Raw genomic sequence first — 20,513 nt, forward strand, 5'->3', positions numbered from 1 at the left:
ACAAGAATACATATTGTAGAAATACATTCAGACATGCATTTCAAGTTAAAACACACATGAAAAGATAATGACATTAATACGAACTTGTCTTTATTCTTTGAAGCATCCCGTTTTCAATCAGGTTCATAGTGTGGCCAATAGGTGGCAGTGTGGTGCATCAGAATACCAAGATGTTTTTTTCCCCCTTTCTCTCTGTGGCCACATCACATCCGTGATCCTGAACAGCAACAAAAAGGAGGAGGTTGTCTGATAAAACTTTTTCAGTGAGTACCTATATTTTGTTTTAAGGATTGTATGATGTACATTTTTAAATGTTCTTTAGTCGTCAAGATCGCATATGAGTATCTGTAAAGTGTTTTGATGTTGTGATAAGCTGTCCGCTTGGACTAGAGTTGACGTAAACGTTAGCAAAGAAGCTACATGTTAGTTTCTTGAATTTCCGGTAAAGTTGTGTTTTTAAGCGTATATTTATGGACATCACTTAACAAAGCCACTCTCTAAATAAAAATACCATTGCTAACAATAACAGATTCATGAATATCATGTTTGTTGAGTGATGTGGTATTGACCAGGCCCTGTTTGAGTGTAATTTCCCACTGCCCTTCTACTACAAAGTATTCAGCCGATGTGAGCGAACAACAATCTTTTCAAATACTTAATGAAGTAAGTTTTCTCTGGTGTAAATTTAAAAGCCTTTGGATTTGAGAGCGATCTATTAATATTGTTTTTAGGCTTTAGCATAGGTGTAGTTGCCTGAAGGACAATTCACCATATGCTTCATTTCTTATGAAGTTTTAACCACCAAATTTATTGCATAGTGGGTTCTAAAAACATGTAAGCTATTTTATTTATATTTGTATATTGCTTTTAATAACTCTTCTCCCTCTAATGAACTTGAGCTGTCCAGGCTTTGTGATGGTCTTCCAAACAAATTTTGTAAATAAACTAAAACAATTATTTTATTTCTACACATTTTCTCGCTGTTGGTTCAATTAAAAAAACAACAACAGGTAAAGTAATTTGAATGAGCTAGGGCGGTGGTTCTCACCTTATGTAACAAGTACTGCCAGGATAAATACTAGAAATACACCAATATGTCAGCCAGATGTAGCAATTTTTTTATTGATCACCAAGTCAGATATAAAAAAAAAAACAGATTATATTTTTCTTATTCGTTAAGTTTGGAGAATATTATTTCCTGGTACTACTGTAATAATTAACATTTGAAAGAACAGATTTGGACTTTCTCACCAAATGTCAAAATCCAATATGGCCGCTTCACTTTTTAAACTTTCCAGTAGCTGTAGTAATGAAGTGTTGCTTTGCATCTGTAGCTAATCCTTATTTACAATTTATCTTATACCTAATGTGTTGCCCAAACTGGCTTGTAATAAATGGTTAACTTCATGATATATTGAATTGCAGTCACCATTGAAGCATATGTGCAATTTCACAATCCCAAAAGTCTCATTTGACGTAATTCTAGGTTGTCAATTATATTTCATGTGCTTTGTATTCATTCTCCACAGGATGTGAGTTATATGGGTTTTGATCCTCTCCCTGATACACAATTTAGTGTCTGAGATGTGAATACACCTACTGATTTACATGAAAAGGAAAATATTTATCACACCGTATAGCTTCATCACAATATTCAACAAGACCATGTTACAATTGCATGTTTTCCTACTATAGTGCAACTCTTTGCGAACTTTCTTGATATTTATTCCGTAAATATCAAGCAATATTTTCTGAGTACTTCTAAAGGGAGCCTAAGTACCACCACCCAAAAAACTACCTCTCACTTTAAAAGTCTTTATTGAAGCAATAATAAAGACTATTGTGTGTAGAGGAGGAAGGCTTTCGGTTAGCAGCTGCTTGGTGATCAACTTATTGTTGCAAACGTGTTCAATGTTTAGTTGCATTTTTACATCCAGACATTTTAAATTCCTTGAAATCTCCCTTCAGCAGGAAGTCTTCAGATGTCCTCAGGTGCGCCAAAGGGAGAGAACTGCCTTGTGGACATGGACAGCAAGGCTGGAGATCTGTTTGGTGCAGAGGATGCTCATCCGACTGGAATGGGGGGTAGCGGCGCTGCTGGAGTCCTGGCGAAGTAAGAGCCTGTCACTTTAGATTTTTCATCCTGAAAACAACATATTATTTCAATACTATTACATAGGTTGTTATTTTCATCTGTATTTGACCTTGCCTTTACTTTCCAAAGGCTGTGGCTTCCCAAAGGCCTCTCAGTCAGCGTGGCTAAAGAATGGTTTGACCGCCGCAGGATGTCCATTCGACCGTGGGCCAGTTTTGTCGACCAGCGGAAGTTCTCGAAACCTCGAAACTTCGGAGAGCTCTGCCAGAGGGTGGTGAAGAACGTGGAGGTTTACAACAGCAACTACACCTTCATCTTTCTGGGTCTCATTCTCTACTGCATGTAAGGCCTCAATGAGTTGGATCAGTGTTGGTTTAATCAGAAAAATAAAAATAAAAAAAATGTTCACCTCCTATTCTCATATTAGCAGTTTTATTTCTGTAGTTCTGTGTGACACAAAACACATTTAAAAGCCATGAGATAAGAATTGCTACTTTGAAATCTGAGAGCCATTGACTTGCTTGTGCTCCTGATCCTCAGCATCAGCTCACCCATGCTGCTGATTGCCTTGGCTGTGTTTGCTGGTGCCTTCTACATAATCCACCTCAAGTCTCTGGAGTCCAAGCTGGTTGTTCTTGGTGAGTAAAGTTGGCATAAAATGAAGTTATGTATTTTTTATTTTATTTTATTTTTTACACGTGTTCCTTGGATGAATTTTATTTCTCAGACTTTCTTGGAAGCGTGCAGTCGTTTTATCATTAAGTACAAGCCCAATCAGTCCTGTTGGCAGAACAAACCTGCACGTGCAAAGCGTATCGATTTGTTTTCTTTGTGCTCTCTTGTTCACCAGGTAAAGAGCTCACCGTCCCCCACCAGATGAGCTTAGCTGGAGCCATCTCTCTGCCCGTGTTCTGGTTGGCAGGTGCCGGCGCTGCTGTCTTCTGGGTTTTTGGTAAGTCAAACCATTTCAGTTAGGTTTTGCCACATGTTGCCGATCTGCTAGCATTAGTTTGCTGGCAACTATTGCCAGCAGAATATGTGGTACTGTACCCACTGTACAAGTTTATTCATAGCTTCGGTGCCCGTGCTCACAAAATCTGAGACGTTAAAAGGTTATTCAAAAAAGAAATACACACTTTTTTTCAGGTGCATCACTCCAAGAATTACAAGAAACTAAAACACTTAAGCAAAACTTGAAACTTTGTTTTAAGCCATGCAGGTAAAGCTGTCGTGCTTTACCTGCATGACAACCAATGCAGACACAAACATCCCTATATTCATACTGTTTTCATCTCAGTTAAACCACAGATTTCCTCCAGGAGATGTGCAGTTTTCACTCCATTCAGTCTCCAGGCGTGCTGTTCTGTCTGCCTAAACACGCAGGGCACCTCAGTGGTTGCTTTGTACAGCCGATGGCACGTTGATGCTGCCAACCTCTCAAGTTTTCAAACCAAGTTAATGATGAAAAACTATCGATACACTTTAATCTAAAATAAATGTGCTAAAAACTTGTGCTGCTATTCATCATTTTGCACTAGTGTGGAATAATAATGATGCTTTGGCACAACTTAATTGTCTCTGCTGCACCTCAGGTCCACACTGTTGCAATCTGAAGCCTGGTGTGGGAATAAGGCCGCCCGGCCTCACAGACAAATTGTTAAATTTGTTGTGTGAGAATAACTTGACACCCAAATGTCTGATTAATGAGGGCCGTTGTATTTTTATGACGTTAGCTGAGTTTGTTTTTTGTTTTTCCTGCTAATATATTCGGTTTCATGGACTGTTGTTGTTTTATTAAAAAGCTCGACATATTCTCTGTCCTAAAATACATTTTTGTCTCCTCCCAGGAGCTACGCTGTTTGTGATTGGCTCCCACGCCGCCTTCCGGCAGCTGGAGGGAACGGACTTGGACGAGCTCCTCATGGAGCCCGTGTGACGACCCGGGCGAACTCGAAGCAGCTGCTGATTGTCGGTCGGGCGTCTTTTTGACCCAGTGATTGCACCAGCCTTCAGGTGTTTGGGGGAGAAACTGCTCTGAAACCTGTTTCCAAGCTATATGTGTATCTTATATTCCAGGTATTTAACATTATGGCATTTATCAACTCACCTTACATTGCGTCAAAGAACTGTTGTTACACTCTTCCATGTACATAGCTGGTCATATGCACAAATCATGAATTTCTTAATAATCAATTAAAGCACATTGTGAGATGATGGGCCTTGATCTGCATATTTCTAACCTCTTTTGCCTCTGCTTTGTGTCATGAAGCCTCTTGCTCCTTACTGATGTACTCGCCATCTATAAATAGAGCTTCTGCAATGAACTCTCTGCTGTAGATATTTATAAACTGCTGTTCATGTGTAATTTCCAAAGGTAAAGTGCCATATAAAGCTTTAAAATGCCTGTTTTTATTGAATAAAATGTTAATTTGAGAAAAGCTTCTGGATCATTTTCAAGGTACTGAAGGCCTGCTGTGTTGAGTTTCACCGTTCTCACGGTGTGAATATTTAATCAATCTGCTTTGAACGTTCAGCTAATGAAAGCATGTTTCAGAAATGTACTATTTGTTTACGTTTGATGGAAATGGTGTGTTTTTTTCTTTTGTATTGGAATTTTTGGAAGTGCAATAAATCCTCGTTACTGATTGGTCCTTAAACAGCACGGTAGTCTTCTGTTTGTACATGCTTGGCAGCGCTTTGCGTCGAACTTTGCGGCCCTCAGAACCCCGTCTGTACCGTTCGGTTATTATTCCGGTCCGGTCTGAATGCACAGTGGAATAAAACGCCATGAATCCCTGCTCGCCCTCTCTCTCTCTCTCTCTCTCTCTCTCTCTCTCTCTCTCTCTGTCTCTGTCTTTCTGTGCATCTGCGGCGCTGCAATCTGCACCGTTAACAGACAACCGCCCCCCCCACCCCTTTCTCGCTCTCGTTTCTCCCTCATTGTTCCCCCCTCTTCATGTGACCCCTGTGACCTGTGCTCTCTGACAGCACAGCCGAAGGACCCCATGCACTGGTTGCCATGGCAATGACCTTGGAGGGCCCCAGCCAGACATTCACCCGTCCACAGGAACACTCGCTTACACACTGCGGCAAAAGCCGAGCGATCGATATTCTATTATACGTCGGGGCGGCGGGAAGGAGGGGGAGCGGGTGGGGAGTCGCACTGCAGTGAGCTCACTGCAGAGACACCAGGGAAATTAGAACAAGGGTGAGAGTGAGAGGGTGTTTGTCAGCGAGAGTGACACAATGTGTGTGTGAAAGGGAGCAGGTTTGGCGGTGGAGCAGTCGCTGAAAGTTTTTGCTTCTCCGATTTTTGCCACAGCTGGCAAAGTATTGAAGTAACCCGTTCTCTCAGGTGATGCAGAATTAAACCATGCATGGCTTCCTGTGCACTAGATGATCTACAGGAGGTTTATTTAAAACAGATGACCTCTGAGAGGCTACAGCCTGAAGGTAGGGGCTTCAGGAATGCAACCTTTTCTTATTCTTGAGCCATGCCGCACCTTCACAATGCTTATTTTTATTGTTTACAATAATACTCGGTAATCTCGTCTCTTATTGAAGCTCATATGTTGAAGTCAGGTGAGGCTGACATGTTCAGGTTTTGGTGCATTACCCTGGGCTGCTGCCAACTCTTCCCCTACAGCGATGCATTAAGATCAGAGACACCAGGTGGCTCTTTTATCCTCAGATTCATTTTAGGCCATTTCAGCTACAACCACTGCTACATATCTGCACCAAATCTACATTTATGTCATTAAATAATAATAAAAACTGAGTGGAGGAGGAATTAATGTGAAATATGAATAAATTAGGACAACTACATTCAAGTAAGGGCGAAATATGTATCAAACGTAACAGAAGAACTTTTTCACTATCTGGAAAAATTTGGAGTTTGATTAAATTGTTTTCCAGGTTTGGAAATGTACTTATGATTATAAAATAGAGTAAAAAAAAAACGTTTAAATATCAGGATTTTATCAATCCTACTGCTTCCTACTAATCTTTTTTTTTTACTGCTTCCACACTTGAAGCGATGTGTAACCTGGTTCACCATGAGTTTACAGTGAATTTAAGTTCATCCGTAAATTTATATTAAACTTTTGTGTTTCTGTTTGGAAAACTTCACTCTGGAAACTGGAGGAATTTCGACATGAAAGACGCAGGAAGTCAGTGACACAAAATCAAAGCCAAACACGCAGGTTTAGGTTGTATTAAATGTTCTAGATGTTTTATTGGTGTTGGTTTCATTTATTTGACACACAATATTTCTACAAGTTTTGTATGACTGTATTTTTTTCTTCTTCAATCTCATCCCTTTCTGTGGTCTGGGATGGACCCAGCTGAGACTGCTGGCCTCCTTCGACTGGTCTCCAACACGCAAGTGTGCACAGATCCGAGCCGGACTTATTGGGATCAGGACCTGGGGCCTGTAAGAAGGGCCCCGGGTGCATGGACTCATACTGTCGCCACTCGAACTACATCGCAGCACACTTTCACCACATCATACCTGCACACATGCCTTGATGGGGAACCTGAAGCCTTTTGGTTTGATAAACACAGCCTGACACCCTGCTTCGCTGTTACACTGAAGATTAGCCTCTTGAGAAACCAGCAAAAAAAAAAAAACAACAAAAAACAGAAAACAAAGAAAATACAAAAAGAGAGACACAGATCCTGACCAAAAGTGTTTATGCTCTTCATGAATGTCTCTCTTGCATTGCTTTTCAACATATTTTCAATATTTTTTTTTTTTTATTGTCTCATTTAAATTCAGGGATAGAATTATATAGATTTCCTAGAGCACACAGAAAGATTGAGTCGATTTACCAACTTGGGGTGGAGGGGATGTACTGTAATAGTTATTAACAACGACAATGGTTCACACTGTGCACACAAACGGAGACAAATGGGGCAGGAGGGAAAGGGAGAGGAGGGCTGTGAGAGACAGAAGGGAACAAGAGGGAGGACAGGACGCCATGAGATGTGCTTTGTTAAGCCTAAATGTGGAAAAGCTGCTCTCACACACCTTCTCTCCCGTATCAGAGATAAAAAAAAAAGACAAATAAATCATCAAAATCCCTCCTGCCCCCACATATTAAAAAAACAACAACACTGATTGTGGAAAACAGATGAAACGAAAAATAAAAATAGATGTAGTGAGATCGTCGGGGAGGTGACCACTCTGCGGTTCCTCCACAAACAGGAGACAGAGGCGAGAGGTGGCAGTCGAAGTGGTGGCCGGCGTTTGGGATCACTCGGTGTGATTTTTTAATCTGTGTGTGATTGGAGGACAAGCAGAGGGCTGCTGGCGAGGAGAGAAAGGAGATGGGCCTACTAAAATACAGAGGGGATGGGAAAGAGGGGACAGGAAGCTGGATGGTCCTTTTTTTGCAGAGCATAGACACTCCATCTGTATCTTCAGCTCATTCAAATCTACATACACAATATGCAGCTGCCGTTTGGTAGATATATTGGTTTAAGTACACAGCAGTGAGAGAACACATGCAAAGAGTATCATAGGAGGTAAGGAGAAGGGGCGCAGGGCAATGTAGAAAGTTGTAAAGGTGCTTTTGCTGTTTTTAATCTTTGGGGCAGCTGTGATGGAAATTGCTTGAAAGCGGGTTTTGTCTTTAAAAGGGGGGCAGAGGGCGTCTGGAGATGAGTCTTGCCGAGGATGAAGTGAAGGGGAGAACGGATGAGTAGAAGATGTAAAGGGGCTCGAGCAAAGGTGCTCCACTGATCAATAATATGTCTCCTTCTCCACCCAACCTGCAGCACAAATAAGAAAAACACAGAGAAGTTCACACTTGATGTTAGAAACATTTCAGGAAATGTGCATATTTGCATTCTTAAATAGCAACACCAAAAAGAAAACGGGTTCATCTGAGTAAATTATAGTTGAAAAGGTCATTTATTTCAGTAATTCAATTTAAAGGTGGCATGCTGATTCATTATTTGCAAAGTGATATGGCTCAGATGTTCATCTCTGTTCACTTTGATAGATATGACATAGCTGATGAAACACAATATTTAATTTCCTTGAAATTTACAATAAAGATTTTAATACAGGAACATTTTTGCCTTCACAATCATGGTAAACCAGCATTGCCTGTCACTGCAACCATCAACAAGAAAGGTAAGCCATAAAAGGTCAATGTGAAACATGCTGGTTGTTCACAGAGGGATGTATCTAAGTATATTTTGAAAGAAAGTTGAGTGGAAGGAAAATGTGTGCTAGAAAAAAACTACACATGGACAGAGAAGACTGTAGCCTAGAGAGGATTGAGAAGCAAAGCTAATTTGCAAGTTTGGAGCCATTGAGGTCAAAATCTACAAGAGCCTGTACAGAAAGGTGTATCCTGGTTATGCTCCAATATTCCTGTCACATTCCTTATTTTAAGCCACTCCAGATTCAGAAATGTCAGAAATAAATCTGGAGTAAAGGAAAGAGGGAACAGACTGTAACTCTGTGATCCAAATATGAAAGTAAATTTTTGTTTTATTTGAAAGTCATGGAATACTTCTTAAATTCACTATTGATATGTTTTTTGTTTGTTTGTTTAATGTTTTTAAATGAATAAATAAAAAATGTGAGAAGCAAAGACTTACGACCTAATCTGGAGTGAAATATTTTATACTAAATTCAGGAAACAACAAAAAAAGGCTAAAAATAGAAGAAAAGCTGCTGGGAAAATGGCTTTGACCTTTATCAAGAACACACACCAGCTTATTCTGACAACGGCTCTGCAGAACGTGACCTGCCTTTTTCTCTCCACTAAGAAACACTCCTGAACCTAAAGGACACCTTCTGGGTGGAGAGAAGAACCACTGTGCTTTTGAAAAACTTGCCAAAGAACAATTTCTGCACAACTTCAATCATATGGAGAAGAACACAAAAGCGCGAAAATGTAAATCTCATATTTTCCTTACAACCAAAACCTTTAATAACCTTTAATAATAACCAAAACCTTTAATAATAACTTTAATAACAGTGACTTACCGCCAGGGTTCCGGCGGAGGATAAGTTTTCGTACTTCATCATAAACAAAGATGAGAAAACTATATGGGAATGCACAAAACCACCAGGAAGGCCTGCAAACAAGAAAGGAATCATAATCAAGCAAGCAAGAAATATGTCAGGTCTTAGAGCGAAACCTTGGTCTCTGAGACGTACTTTAGAGGATACATCCTGAGAGCCACATCCATGCCAGGGCAGTAGGACAGGAAGGCAGCCAGGGCAGTCTCTTCGAACAAGCCGAAGATCAAAATCTTGTTCCTGAGCGCAGAAACGCAGCAAGTATCAGTAAGAACAATTCATGAAGACTTTTAGACATGCTTATGTGTAGCTCCAGCACTCACTTCATGCCCTGCTGGAACACAGAGTTACGTCTGGTCTTGCAGATGATGAGATCGGCCCACTGCACCACCACGATGCTGACAAAGAAGGCTGTGTGACATGTAAACTCGACAATCTTCCTCTGTTCGTATGTCTGTGTGAGGAAGGAGACGACAGATAGAGAGTAAGACCAGCTGGCAAAATATGAAGAAAGATACTGAAACTACGGTAGAAAACAAAAGCACACGTACCCACTGCTGGCCGTAGCTGTCTTCCAGGTCGTTGCAACTGCGGTCATCCCAGTCGAGTCGGATGCCCAGAAGTCGACTGGGCAGGAAACCGTTTTCAGCCAGGATGACAAAGTAGCTGAAGAAGCCTCCCAAGGCCTGGATCATTCCTGTGGTGGCAGACAGGTGGACATAATGTAGACATGGTTTATGTTCAACAAGTAAGACTAAAATAAGGTTTTATTAAAATAAATACTTCCAGGTAATCCATCTAAAAGAAGCCAAGGCATGATTTACAGTTTCAGTAGATTTATTGATATCAACAAGTCTATTTGTGCTCCAAACCTTCATACTATCTGTATAATCCACCTAAATATATGTTATATTAGCCAATTAGTGTTGCAGTTTTGAGAATTTTAAAAGACAATAAGTAAAGACACCCAGAATATAATTTGTAGTTTATTTTTTCATCGTTGTTGACACCTTCATGTTTTGGTCCAACAAAGATGTGTTGTTGTTTTTAAAGTCAACCAAACGATCTTTAATCTCATGTTTCAAGAATTTAAACTGAAAATTTACTGATTTGATAAATTAGCAAAATCCAAGCTGTTTCAAAAAGTTGGAAATGATTTACAGCTGAAGTTCAGGATTTATTCATAGTGTTTCATGTGAGGGGGAATTAAAACCTAACATTTTAATTTCGGAGCAAAATTTACCTTTTCACTATTAATGGTGAGGATATCACATTCAATAGGAATGAATGTGACCTTTTGTGGAATAAAAGGCCTATTATAAGTCATTTAACTGGCATTTGTTCTAACCAGTAAAAAAGAATTACATTCACTAAAGATGTTTTTCTGATAGATACAGAGAAAAATCTAACTTTTCAGAGGTTTAAATGTAAATATAGTCTACAGCAAATCACCCCATAATTTTAGCTGTCTTGATTTTTAACTTTCAAAGATAATTTTGATATCATTTTAAAGTTGTTTTGATACTTCTTCAGACAATAGCTTATATTTACATACAATTCTTGTGAATAATTGCAAGTACACTTAGTTTTAGTCTCTTTTTGCGCACCGATTTGTCCGTAAGCGATGCTGATGAGCCTCTCATTTACAAGCTTGTCTCTGAAGGGGTTCCTGGGTTGACGCTTCATGATGTCGCTCTCAGCTGCTTCATAAGCCAAAGAAATAGCTGGAACCTATCAAAGGAAGAGTAAGAGATAACCTTCAATACTGCACAGCTGTTTCTAAGTGTATGTATATAAATTCACACTGTCTGGCTTTAATAGCCCTCACCATGTCAGTTCCCAAATCGATGCAGAGGATAGTGATGGTTCCCAGAGGCAGAGGGATGTTGGCGATGATGAAGAACAGGAAGGGGGTGATCTCTGGGATGTTGCTGGTCAAGGTGTAGGCGATGGACTTCTTCAGGTTATCAAAGATCAACCGGCCTGATGGTGAATAAGTGGAAAAATCACATTAGACAACATTTACAATGGACATCTGGGCATAGAAATGCTAAAATGCTAAGCTATGTTCAAGATTCACACATTGACCAAAAGCCTTGGTCATAAACCTTCTGTCCTTTAGTCAGTACAGAAAGGAAAAACTTACAAAAAGTACTTTATGCTTAGTATGAATGTTTGATGCAAAAAGAAATAAAGATACCTTAAGCTGAACATTGTTTTTTTTTTTTAAAGTAATTTAAGATATAGATTAAACCAAACCTAGTTTACTGAGCCTAACTACATTCTGATTAACTGGCCCAGAATCAGATTGGTTAAAAGTTAAACCACACTTGGTTGACATAATACCCAAATTATGCTATTCTTCATTGATTTGTATATATTTTATTCATAAAGACTTCCCATCAGATTATGTTTTTCTGAAATCAAATTTTCCACCGTCTTCCATTATTTAAGGTTTCCATTATCAACACGTTATCGATCTCATCTCAGTCTCTCAGTCCTCTCCACTGAGCCTTCCCACCTTCTTCCACTCCAGTGACAATGGAGGCAAAGTTGTCATCCAATAAGATCATGTCTGCAGCCTGTTTGGACACATCGGAGCCTGAGATTCCCATGGCAACACCGATGTCGGCCTTTTTCAGAGCAGGAGAGTCATTCACACCATCACCTGTCACAGCGACAATGGCACCCTGAGAGAAAAGGCATGAGAACAGATGCTGAGATGATCTACCAAAGGAACTGCATTTCATTTAAAAAATGGTCAAACTCAAACATTCTGAGAAGACTAAATAGTGGAAGTATTATTTATAATAAATGTGATCTTGTTTTTTTAAGGTATAAATACGATTATGTTTGACAGGTTGAATTTGTTTTCTGATGTAAACTGTTTAAACGATCTGAAATGCAACTAAAAGGTATTTTATTTATTTATTTAACTTCCTTCCTTTTGGCTGGAGATGTCCATTTACTGGACATCTAGCACCACCTGCTGGTGAACAAATATAACATGTCTGACACAGACTACTGTAATTCCAGACAGCAAAACGTTTCTTATAAGCCTCTTCATTAAAACAATGTCAAAATGTCTCAACCTGTCTCTGGCATCCCTCCACAATGATGAGTTTCTGCTGTGGGGAGGTCCGAGCGAACACGATCTCTGTGTGATTCCTCAGGATGTCGTCCATCTGGTCCTGAGACAAGTCCTTCAGGTCCGAGCCATGAATCACGCAAGCTTTGGCATCCCTAAATGTAAACAGTAAACACTTAAGCTTTGTGGATACACCAGTATGCAAACAAATACATTTTTTTATTTGTTGTTGTGTATTATGTGTCTTTGTTGTTTATGTCAACGTGGATCATGAGTCTGTTGAATAAATAAATCAATCAAAAATGCATCATTCAGGTTGTTCTCTCACTAAAAGGTGCGTCCTTGCCTTCTGTGCATATCAGACAGCAAATGTTTACCTCGGGTTGACCTGAGCAACAGGTATGTTGAGACGAGCTGCGATGTCCTCCACTGTCTCGTTTCCCTCTGAGATGATGCCTACTCCCTTGGCAATGGCTTTGGCTGTGATTGGGTGGTCACCAGTGACCATGATGACCTACAACAGGAACCAATTTAATATTTTATCCATCCTTAAGATGCATCCAATCCAGTGATTTCGTATAACTCACCTTGATACCAGCGGATCTGCATTTTCCCACTGCGTCTGGCACCGCAGCACGAGGAGGATCGATCATGGACATGAGGCCTACAAAGCAAAGATTCTCCGTCTGGAAGTTAACATCATCTGTGTCGAAGGCAAAACCTTTGGGGTACTGGTCTTCTGGCAGGAGCAAGTGACAGAAACCTGCAGGGGAAAGCCAATTGTTACTACTTGTAATTCATTTTTCTTCACTCTGTCCATTTTAGAAAAGTGTAAACTATTCTTTGAGCACTACTGTTGACTTCAACAACAAATATCATCTATCTTCACCAGTATGGGTCCTCACCCAGGACACGCTCTCCCAGTCCTCCCAGCTCCATGTATGCACTCTGGAAAGCCTCCTTCATCTCCTCATCCATAGGCTGCTCTTTGCCCTGAATCACGATGGTTGAACAACGGTCTAGGATCCTCTCAGGGGCGCCCTTCATCACCAGCAGGTAGCGGTTGTCATTGGGATCCTCTGTCTCATGTATTGAAAGCTGAATGACAAAAATTGAGATTGAGATAAACCCTGCTGCGTAAGGCATCCAGTTCCTTTCAAAAGTATTCATACACCTTGAACTTTTCTGTAATTTGTTGCACTGCAAACACAAACTTCACAAAACAAAGTGGTCAATGTAAGTGTTGCATGCATTTGCATTTGCTTCTTCTGAACTGCACTCCTGAATAAAATCTAGAGGAATCAATTGCCTTCAGAAGTCACATGATTCATAAAAAGTGACCCTTTGTGTGTAATTAATCTCAGTATAAATACAGTCGTCTTCAAAGAACATTTGTGCAGTGAAAACCTAATCCTGCAAATAGATCTGAAAACACCATCCCCATGATGAAGCATGGTGGTAGAACCATTATGCTTTGGGTCTGTTTCTCATTAGGAGGAACAGGGAAGCTGATCTGTCTTCATGGAAAGCTGGATGGAGCTAAATGTTGAGCTAAATCTGAGTGGAAACATGGGACTGTGGAGGAAGTTCAGCTTCCAGCAAAATCCATAAACATACAACAAGAGCTAGATTTCAGGTTTAGGTCAAAACATATTCATGTGTAAAATTGACCTAGTCAAAGCCCAAAAAAAATCCACATTACTTGATGTGGATCTAAAATATACATAAAGTAAAATAAACTGGAGTTCAAATGGTATGAATACTTTATAAATGCATTGATAATATGATAATACAGTTAAACTAAAAAAAAAACAAATAGGTGATGCAACTTAAAAAAAATTAGTTAATTTATTACAAGTAATCAAACTGAGTTTAACCAAGTAAATACTCAAGTTTATTAAGGTGTCATGTTAATCAAATGTAAATAGAGTAAGTTTGACAAACTCAATTAAATGACATGAAGCAAATAAACTAAACACCATTCTCTTGTTTCAGAGTGTAATAAAAGTTGTCCATAGGCATCAATATTGAGGAAAATACCCACCTGGTATTTGTTGGTGGAGTTGAAGGGGATCTCGGCCACTTTCTTGTTCCTGTCCCGCATCGACCTGACGGAGCCGCAGGACAGCTCGATACATTTCAGCAGAGCCGACTCCGAGGCGTCTCCGGCCACGTCTCGCTTCAGGATGGGCACGGAGTCTTGGGCGGCTTTGAACTGCGCACGGTTACACAGAGCAGCAATACGGGACAAAGCCTGCCATGTTGCTGAGCTCTTGTCGAAAGAAGCACCTGAGGGAAGGATGGGAAGGACGGGATGGGTTAGAGCTGTGCAGCATGTTTTAAACGCCTGCGCCGTCTGTGCCACATGGCCTTTCCTCTCTAACCTGACTGATCCTCGGTGGTGTCGGCCTCATGGATCTGGTTGTCGAACCACATGTGGGCTACGGTCATCCTGTTCTGGGTCAGGGTGCCCGTCTTGTCAGAGCAGATGGTGGAGGTGGAGCCCAAGGTTTCCACAGCTTCCAAGTTCTTAACCAGGCAGTTCTTTTTTGCCATACGCTTGGCAGTCAGAGTCAGACACACCTGCAGGCACACACACATAACGTTAGCATTCACTGTATTCCCCTAAAATACGTGAATCCAGAACCTCTGGACCCTTACAGTGACGGTGGCCAGCAGTCCCTCAGGCACATTAGCCACAATGATGCCAATAAGGAAGATGACAGCCTCCAGCCAGGAGTAACCCAGGATGATGGCCAGGATGAAAAAGGTCACGCCCAGGAAGACGGCCACACCTGTGATGATGTGGATGAAGTGTTCGATCTCCTTGGCGATGGGGGTTTTGCCGGTGTCCAAACCGGAGGCCAGAGTAGCAATGCGGCCCATGACTGTGCGATCTCCGGTGTAGATGACAATACCACGTGCTGTGCCTGGTTAGACACAAAAACAAGAGCAACACGGAACCACATACTGTAAGTGACAAAAGTCATATCAGGGATCTCTACTTAAATTGTGCTTTTTCCTTAAGTTTTCAGAGGCAACAATAGAGTCCTTTAAAAATATTGGTGCACCTTGTAAAGCCATGTATGAACACCTTGAAATAAATGGTTGTAATGGAGATTATATAACGCCAATATGCTGCTTTTTACTGCCGTTTTACTTTTTTCTCCTCTTCCAGGCTCCTAACTGTAAAAAATAATCCTGGGTCCTCATTCAGATTTAATGGAATCCAGAAGTGTCTAAACATTTAACCATGTGGGTCAAAATTATTCAAAAGTTCATAGGTAACAAAATTCTAATTTATTTCAAAATTAAAAATACCAAATTTTGTTGTTAATTCATTTTTATTTATACCTGTTAAACAAAAAACTAATATGTAATAATATCATTTTAATAATCATGTTTTCTTTGTTAAAAATGCAACAAAATCTTTATATAGGTCTCTGTTTCTTTAAGGCCTTGCTATATATAGCTGGCCAATGGAAGAGATGAAGGCCACGGATGTTAAGACTCAGAAGCTACTAACCATGCATGGAGGGTTCCACCCCAAATCCAGCACCCTGAGACTGTACACGAGCCGTAAGGAAGGAGGCAGAGGACTAGTGAGTGTGAGAGCCACTATCCAGGATGAAACATCCAAGATCCATAAATACATCAAGGACAAAGCCTCAACGGACGATGTGCTCAGCGAATGTCTCAGGCAATGGGGAACAGAGGACGAGGTGCTGGAGGAACCATCATGGGAAGACAAGCCCCTACATGGGATGTACCACCGACAAATAACTGAAGTGGCTGATATCAGGAAATCCTACCAATGGCTGGAGAAAGCTGGACTCAAGGACAGCACAGAGGCCCTCATCCTGGCCGCCCAGGAACAGGCCCTAAACACCAGAGCAATAGAAGCTCAGATCTACCACACCAGACAAGACCCAAGGTGTAGGTTGTGCAAGGAGGCCTCTGAGACAGTCCAGCACATAACAGCAGGGTGCAAGATGCTGGCAGGGAAAGCGTACATGGAACGACATAACCAAGTGGCGGGCATAGTGTACAGGAACATCTGTGCCGAATATGGACTGGAAGCCCCGAGGTCAAAGTGGGGAACACCCCCAAAGGTGGTGGAGAATGACCGAGCTAAGATCCTGTGGGACTTCCAGATCCAGACAGACAAGACGGTAATGGCGAACCAACCGGACATTGTGGTGGTGGATAAAGAACAGAGGAAAGCCATTGTGGTGGATGTAGCAATACCAAGTGACCACAACATCAGGAAAAAGGAGCATGAGAAACTGGAGAAATACCAGGGCCTCAGAGAGGAACTGGAGAAGGCCTGGAAGGTGAAGACCACAGTGGTGCCTGTGGTCATCGGGGCCCTCGGGGCAGTCACCCCCAAACTGGAGCAGTGGCTCAAACAGATCCCAGGAACAACATCAGACATCTCAGTCCAGAAATGTGCAGTTCTAGGCACAGCCAAGATACTGCGCAGAACCCTCAAGCTCCCAGGCCTCTGGTAGAGGACCCGAGCTCAGAGGATGAAAGAGAGAGAGACCACCCACAGACGGTGAGAAGGGAATTTTTTTTTTTTATATATATATATAAGTTTATATATATATAGGTTTAATGAAAATGTGCTCCCATGTCTGCTTCTGAGTACAAGTCGCAGATGTTTAATCCTACTATATTACTATATAGTAAATATAGTAATTTTATTTACTATAAAATTAAAATGAAAACAAAAAAAAACATGGTAAATAAAATACAAAAACTTTGTGATGTCTCAAACCTTTTTCCATTTTAAGAAGCTCTTAACTTGATATGCATCAGTGTAAACCTCTTTTTTTAAGTGTCCCTGTGAACCAGCCGCCTGTACGGAAGGGTAACATTTATCCAACTTTTGAATATTGATCGCTGGCTGCACTAATTTATTAAGAGGGCCGGAGATAAACCACAGGCCACACGTTGGAAACCTTGTATTAAATATCTAAATCATTTAATTAACTCTTAATATGGGCAAATTTAGGTGAACAGCTATTTTCTTGTAGCCAATTTCATCAACTGCAAAGATCAACACACATTTACTTGACACATTCTTCTGTCTTTCCCATTTTGAAGCGTCCATATAATAAATTATCCTCTGTATCCCTCTATGTTTATGCCTGACACTCTGATCAGCTGGAAAAGTAAAACAGAAATGCGACACTGCATTGGTTTAATAATGAAATAATTGCTTTTGTTTTTGAGAAGGATTTCTATTCCTTAGAGGACATAATGTTCTCAAATTAAAGACCAGATTTTGTAATGTTTTTGCATGAGGTCACCAATAATTGTGGAGGTTGCTATAGATGTGCAAAATGACATAATTTATAGATCATTGTTCGCTGCCAGTACCTTCCACACAGTTGGTGGAGAAGAAAGCAATGTTGCGGGTCTCCAGAGGGTTGTCATGGGTGCAGTCAGGTGACCTGCTTTGTGGCTCTGATTCTCCTGTCAAGGAGGAGTTATCCACCTGTCGGAAAGCACAGAAATAGATACAAAAATGAATCAAAATACACTAAAACTGATATAATTTCAACTGTTGCACCGGTTTGAGTCTGTGTCTGTACCTTGCAGCCATGAGCAGAAATCACCCTGATGTCAGCAGGGATCCTGTCTCCTCCCTTCACCTCAATCAGATCTCCAGCCACAACTTCTTCAGCGTTGATCTGCACCTTCTCACCCTCGCGGATCACCAGCGCTTGCTGCAGGGACACAGGGTGGAGAATACATGAACATATTAATAAATAGATTGTGAGGAGCTAAAGTTGGTTTGAGAGCTTGAGGGCTCAAATTAAACCTTTATGGAGACATTATCTGCAGCTCCATCAGGATTTCCAAGTGTTCATTTTGTCTTTTTTTTGTAAATAAATTCATGCAATGGGTTTATAAAGCACATTCTGTACAAATTTCCAGATACATGCTGTATTTCACTTGGATTTCTGTTGAAACACAGTGTTGTCACCATTATGCAGTGGGGATAATTTTCATCCGGAGGAACAAGGAAGATGATCGATATGACGAGAACAGTTTAATCACGAGACCAAAAAGCTGAGAAATGGTCCTATTTTATTTTGAATAAGTTTGAATTGACAAACACTAACACTAGGTTTGACAAAAAATAAATTTGTGATTAAAAATCCATTTAATTTTTCAGAAATCTTTGATTTTGTCATCCATATTCGACTTTTCTTTATGATCCAGGCCATTATAATATAACTTTCCCACACTCAGCAGAAACTCTATCACTGCAAACATTTCACTCTCACAATAATAGCTTGTATTTTTCAAATTTGACAAGAAAAATTATAACGTTTCCTATATTTCCTGCATTCTTACCTGTGGCACCATGTTCTTAAAAGACTCCATGATTTTGGAGCTCTTGGCCTCTTGGAAGTATGAGAAGCAACCAGTGATGACGACTACGGCTGTGAGCACAATACCTAGGTACAACTGTGGCAGAGAAGAGACAGAGAAGCAGGTTAACATCTGCACAGGTGTGAAGAGCAAAGCTGCAGTGCGTGACACTAAACTCAATTAGTCAAGGTTTTATTTTTATTTGCTTCTTCAGACTCATGAGTGTGACGGAGGCGCCGATGAGGTGTAGCCGCTCCATATGTGGACGTGTTTATGTAGAAAAATGACGAGAGCTTTGCTCACATTGTCGCCTGCAGGGTCGTCCTCTGTGGCTGCCTGGATGGCGTAGGCTAGAAAGCAGAGAATGGCGCCGATCCACAGCAGGATGGAGAACCCACCAAACAGCTGGCGACAGAACTTGATCCACTCCGGGGTGGTGGGCGGAGGGGTGAGAGCGTTGGGACCATCTCGGATCAGAATCTCCGCTGCCTTGGCATTGGTCAGTCCCTGGGCAGAGAAGGGAGGAAGGATGCACGTCAACATCAGGGTGAACTGATTACAAAACACATAATCTTAGTGATTTTATAGTGACAATTGGGTCTGCATTTATTTTTGACTTCTCTAATCTAAACAAGGTTAAAATCATACAGACACATATTATGTCAGAAGCCTGTAAATGGCTGCAAACAGTGTAGTCAAGATGCAACTTGCTAAGAGATAATGAATCAAATATAAGTGAGGATAAGCATTTGAGCTTGTACATATAATTATGACTCCTTGCAGATTAGAGAAAAATACTTTTATTTTAGACTCCCAAGGCTAATTTTTAAAGTTATCTTATGGTAATTTGATCCTAAAATTAGAAATTTATCATAAAATAGTTACATTACAGTTGATTGAAACCTTTAATTTTCTGTGTGCCTGTATTTCTACTTGAGGACCATTCTCACTGCTGTATGTCATCTGAATCGGTCTGCTGCCACCTTGTGGTGAACCATGAAAACGTGACTCACCTGAACAATATCAGTCTGGAATTTTCTGCATACTTCCTCTACAGACATCTTATGTTCCGTCTGCAAAAAAACAACAACACAAAACAAAACAAAGACACAAAGAAACAAACAAAAACACCTATTAATACATTGCGATGTCAGAAATCTTGTGCCTTGTAATCATTTGTCCATGCAATATTAAGCAGAAACAGTCCTGAACGATAATAAATATATGGCAGGTTTTCTGTATTTGTAAAGCACCCGCATAAAATATTTATAATGGTACTCCATGCATGCAGTTCACCTGAGAGATTAGAGTCTTAAGGCAGCCAGGTATGGCAGCCCTGTTGTCTGTTTCTTGAGCTGAAATGTGGAGTCAAACTCACAGCATCCTGATAAAAAGTCAAACGCCTCTAATGGGCAAAACATCAACCTTTAGGCTTCTTCTTGCCAAAGAAAATACCTTCACCAAAGGCATGGAGTATTTAAAAAAATAAAAATAAATAAAATAATAATAATAATAATTTAAAAAATAACCCAATTGACAGGTTACAAAGTGAAATAATTTACAATATATTTAGCTATAAAACACACGAAGAGAAGGTTTTACTCACAATGGGCACTTCCTTCTTCAGGTCATCCATGTCCTTGGCCCCCTTCTTCTTCTTGGGGGATCGGTCATCTTTGTCCTGTGTGGTGGCAACGCGGTAACTGTCTGAACGTCCATACTACAGACACACACACATGTTTTACACATGCCCTCGGACTACACTGAGGAGAAAGCCTTTGTGTTTGAGTTTAGCTGCTCTCACATAAACTAAAGAACTCGACACATTGAGGATCTTTTCTACTTTTCTAGGAGTATCTATCATTCACAAACTGCACCAGAAATTAGGGATGATTGATCTTTTT

At 40.6% G+C, this 20,513-nt stretch overlaps 2 protein-coding genes across 4 annotated transcripts in view; one reads left to right on the forward strand and one right to left on the reverse strand.

The window, feature by feature from the left end:
- Nucleotides 1-123: 123 nt before the first annotated feature.
- On the forward strand, nucleotides 124-4,752 carry rabac1 (Rab acceptor 1 (prenylated)). 2 transcript variants are annotated; one of them, XM_014987140.2, is made up of 6 exons: nucleotides 124-263; nucleotides 1,969-2,113; nucleotides 2,225-2,437; nucleotides 2,636-2,733; nucleotides 2,946-3,047; nucleotides 3,943-4,752. In XM_014987140.2, exons 2-6 carry the CDS (start codon nucleotides 1,983-1,985, stop codon nucleotides 4,029-4,031), a joined length of 633 nt encoding a protein of 210 aa, XP_014842626.2. In that variant the 5' UTR covers nucleotides 124-263; nucleotides 1,969-1,982; the 3' UTR covers nucleotides 4,032-4,752. The 2 variants fall into 2 exon arrangements, with proteins under 2 accessions (XP_014842626.2, XP_014842627.2); XM_014987141.2 differs by having other exon boundaries at nucleotides 159-263; nucleotides 1,972-2,113.
- Nucleotides 4,753-6,298: 1,546 nt separating this feature from the next.
- The window catches only part of atp1a3b (ATPase Na+/K+ transporting subunit alpha 3b), a 29,130-nt gene continuing 14,915 nt past the window's right edge, over nucleotides 6,299-20,513 (reverse strand). The window contains exons 3-23 of one of the 2 annotated variants that reach the window (XM_014987138.2): nucleotides 20,216-20,290; nucleotides 19,623-19,682; nucleotides 18,913-19,116; nucleotides 18,592-18,705; nucleotides 17,823-17,957; nucleotides 17,608-17,725; nucleotides 14,884-15,152; nucleotides 14,607-14,805; nucleotides 14,267-14,511; nucleotides 13,128-13,320; nucleotides 12,810-12,985; nucleotides 12,600-12,736; nucleotides 12,227-12,377; nucleotides 11,656-11,824; nucleotides 10,963-11,117; nucleotides 10,742-10,865; nucleotides 9,686-9,831; nucleotides 9,458-9,588; nucleotides 9,273-9,374; nucleotides 9,099-9,190; nucleotides 6,299-7,867 (exon numbers count right to left, since the gene is read on the reverse strand). In XM_014987138.2, the coding sequence (XP_014842624.2) occupies nucleotides 7,839-7,867; nucleotides 9,099-9,190; nucleotides 9,273-9,374; nucleotides 9,458-9,588; nucleotides 9,686-9,831; nucleotides 10,742-10,865; nucleotides 10,963-11,117; nucleotides 11,656-11,824; nucleotides 12,227-12,377; nucleotides 12,600-12,736; nucleotides 12,810-12,985; nucleotides 13,128-13,320; nucleotides 14,267-14,511; nucleotides 14,607-14,805; nucleotides 14,884-15,152; nucleotides 17,608-17,725; nucleotides 17,823-17,957; nucleotides 18,592-18,705; nucleotides 18,913-19,116; nucleotides 19,623-19,682; nucleotides 20,216-20,290 (3,024 nt within the window). In that variant the 3' untranslated portion in view covers nucleotides 6,299-7,838. Of the gene's footprint in view, nucleotides 7,868-9,098; nucleotides 9,191-9,272; nucleotides 9,375-9,457; nucleotides 9,589-9,685; nucleotides 9,832-10,741; nucleotides 10,866-10,962; nucleotides 11,118-11,655; nucleotides 11,825-12,226; nucleotides 12,378-12,599; nucleotides 12,737-12,809; nucleotides 12,986-13,127; nucleotides 13,321-14,266; nucleotides 14,512-14,606; nucleotides 14,806-14,883; nucleotides 15,153-17,607; nucleotides 17,726-17,822; nucleotides 17,958-18,591; nucleotides 18,706-18,912; nucleotides 19,117-19,622; nucleotides 19,683-20,215; nucleotides 20,330-20,513 lie in introns of both variants that reach the window. The other variant, XM_014987137.2, reaches the window with a different exon arrangement.

This window comes from Poecilia mexicana, unplaced genomic scaffold (assembly GCF_051168715.1).
Source record: "Poecilia mexicana isolate PSO_F unplaced genomic scaffold, ASM5116871v1 scaffold_16, whole genome shotgun sequence".
NCBI classification, from domain to species: Eukaryota; Metazoa; Chordata; class Actinopteri; order Cyprinodontiformes; family Poeciliidae; genus Poecilia; species Poecilia mexicana.

Excerpts from the sequence above, each read along its gene's own strand:
- rabac1 (XM_014987140.2), top strand. The coding sequence starts at position 1,983 with ATGTCCTCAGGTGCGCCAAAGGGAGAGAACTGCCTTGTGGACATGGAC. Across the intron at positions 2,734-2,945 it reads GTCCAAGCTGGTTGTTCTTG|GTAAAGAGCTCACCGTCCCC; the intron begins GTGAGTAAAGTT and ends CTTGTTCACCAG. Across the intron at positions 3,048-3,942 it reads TGCTGTCTTCTGGGTTTTTG|GAGCTACGCTGTTTGTGATT; the intron begins GTAAGTCAAACC and ends GTCTCCTCCCAG.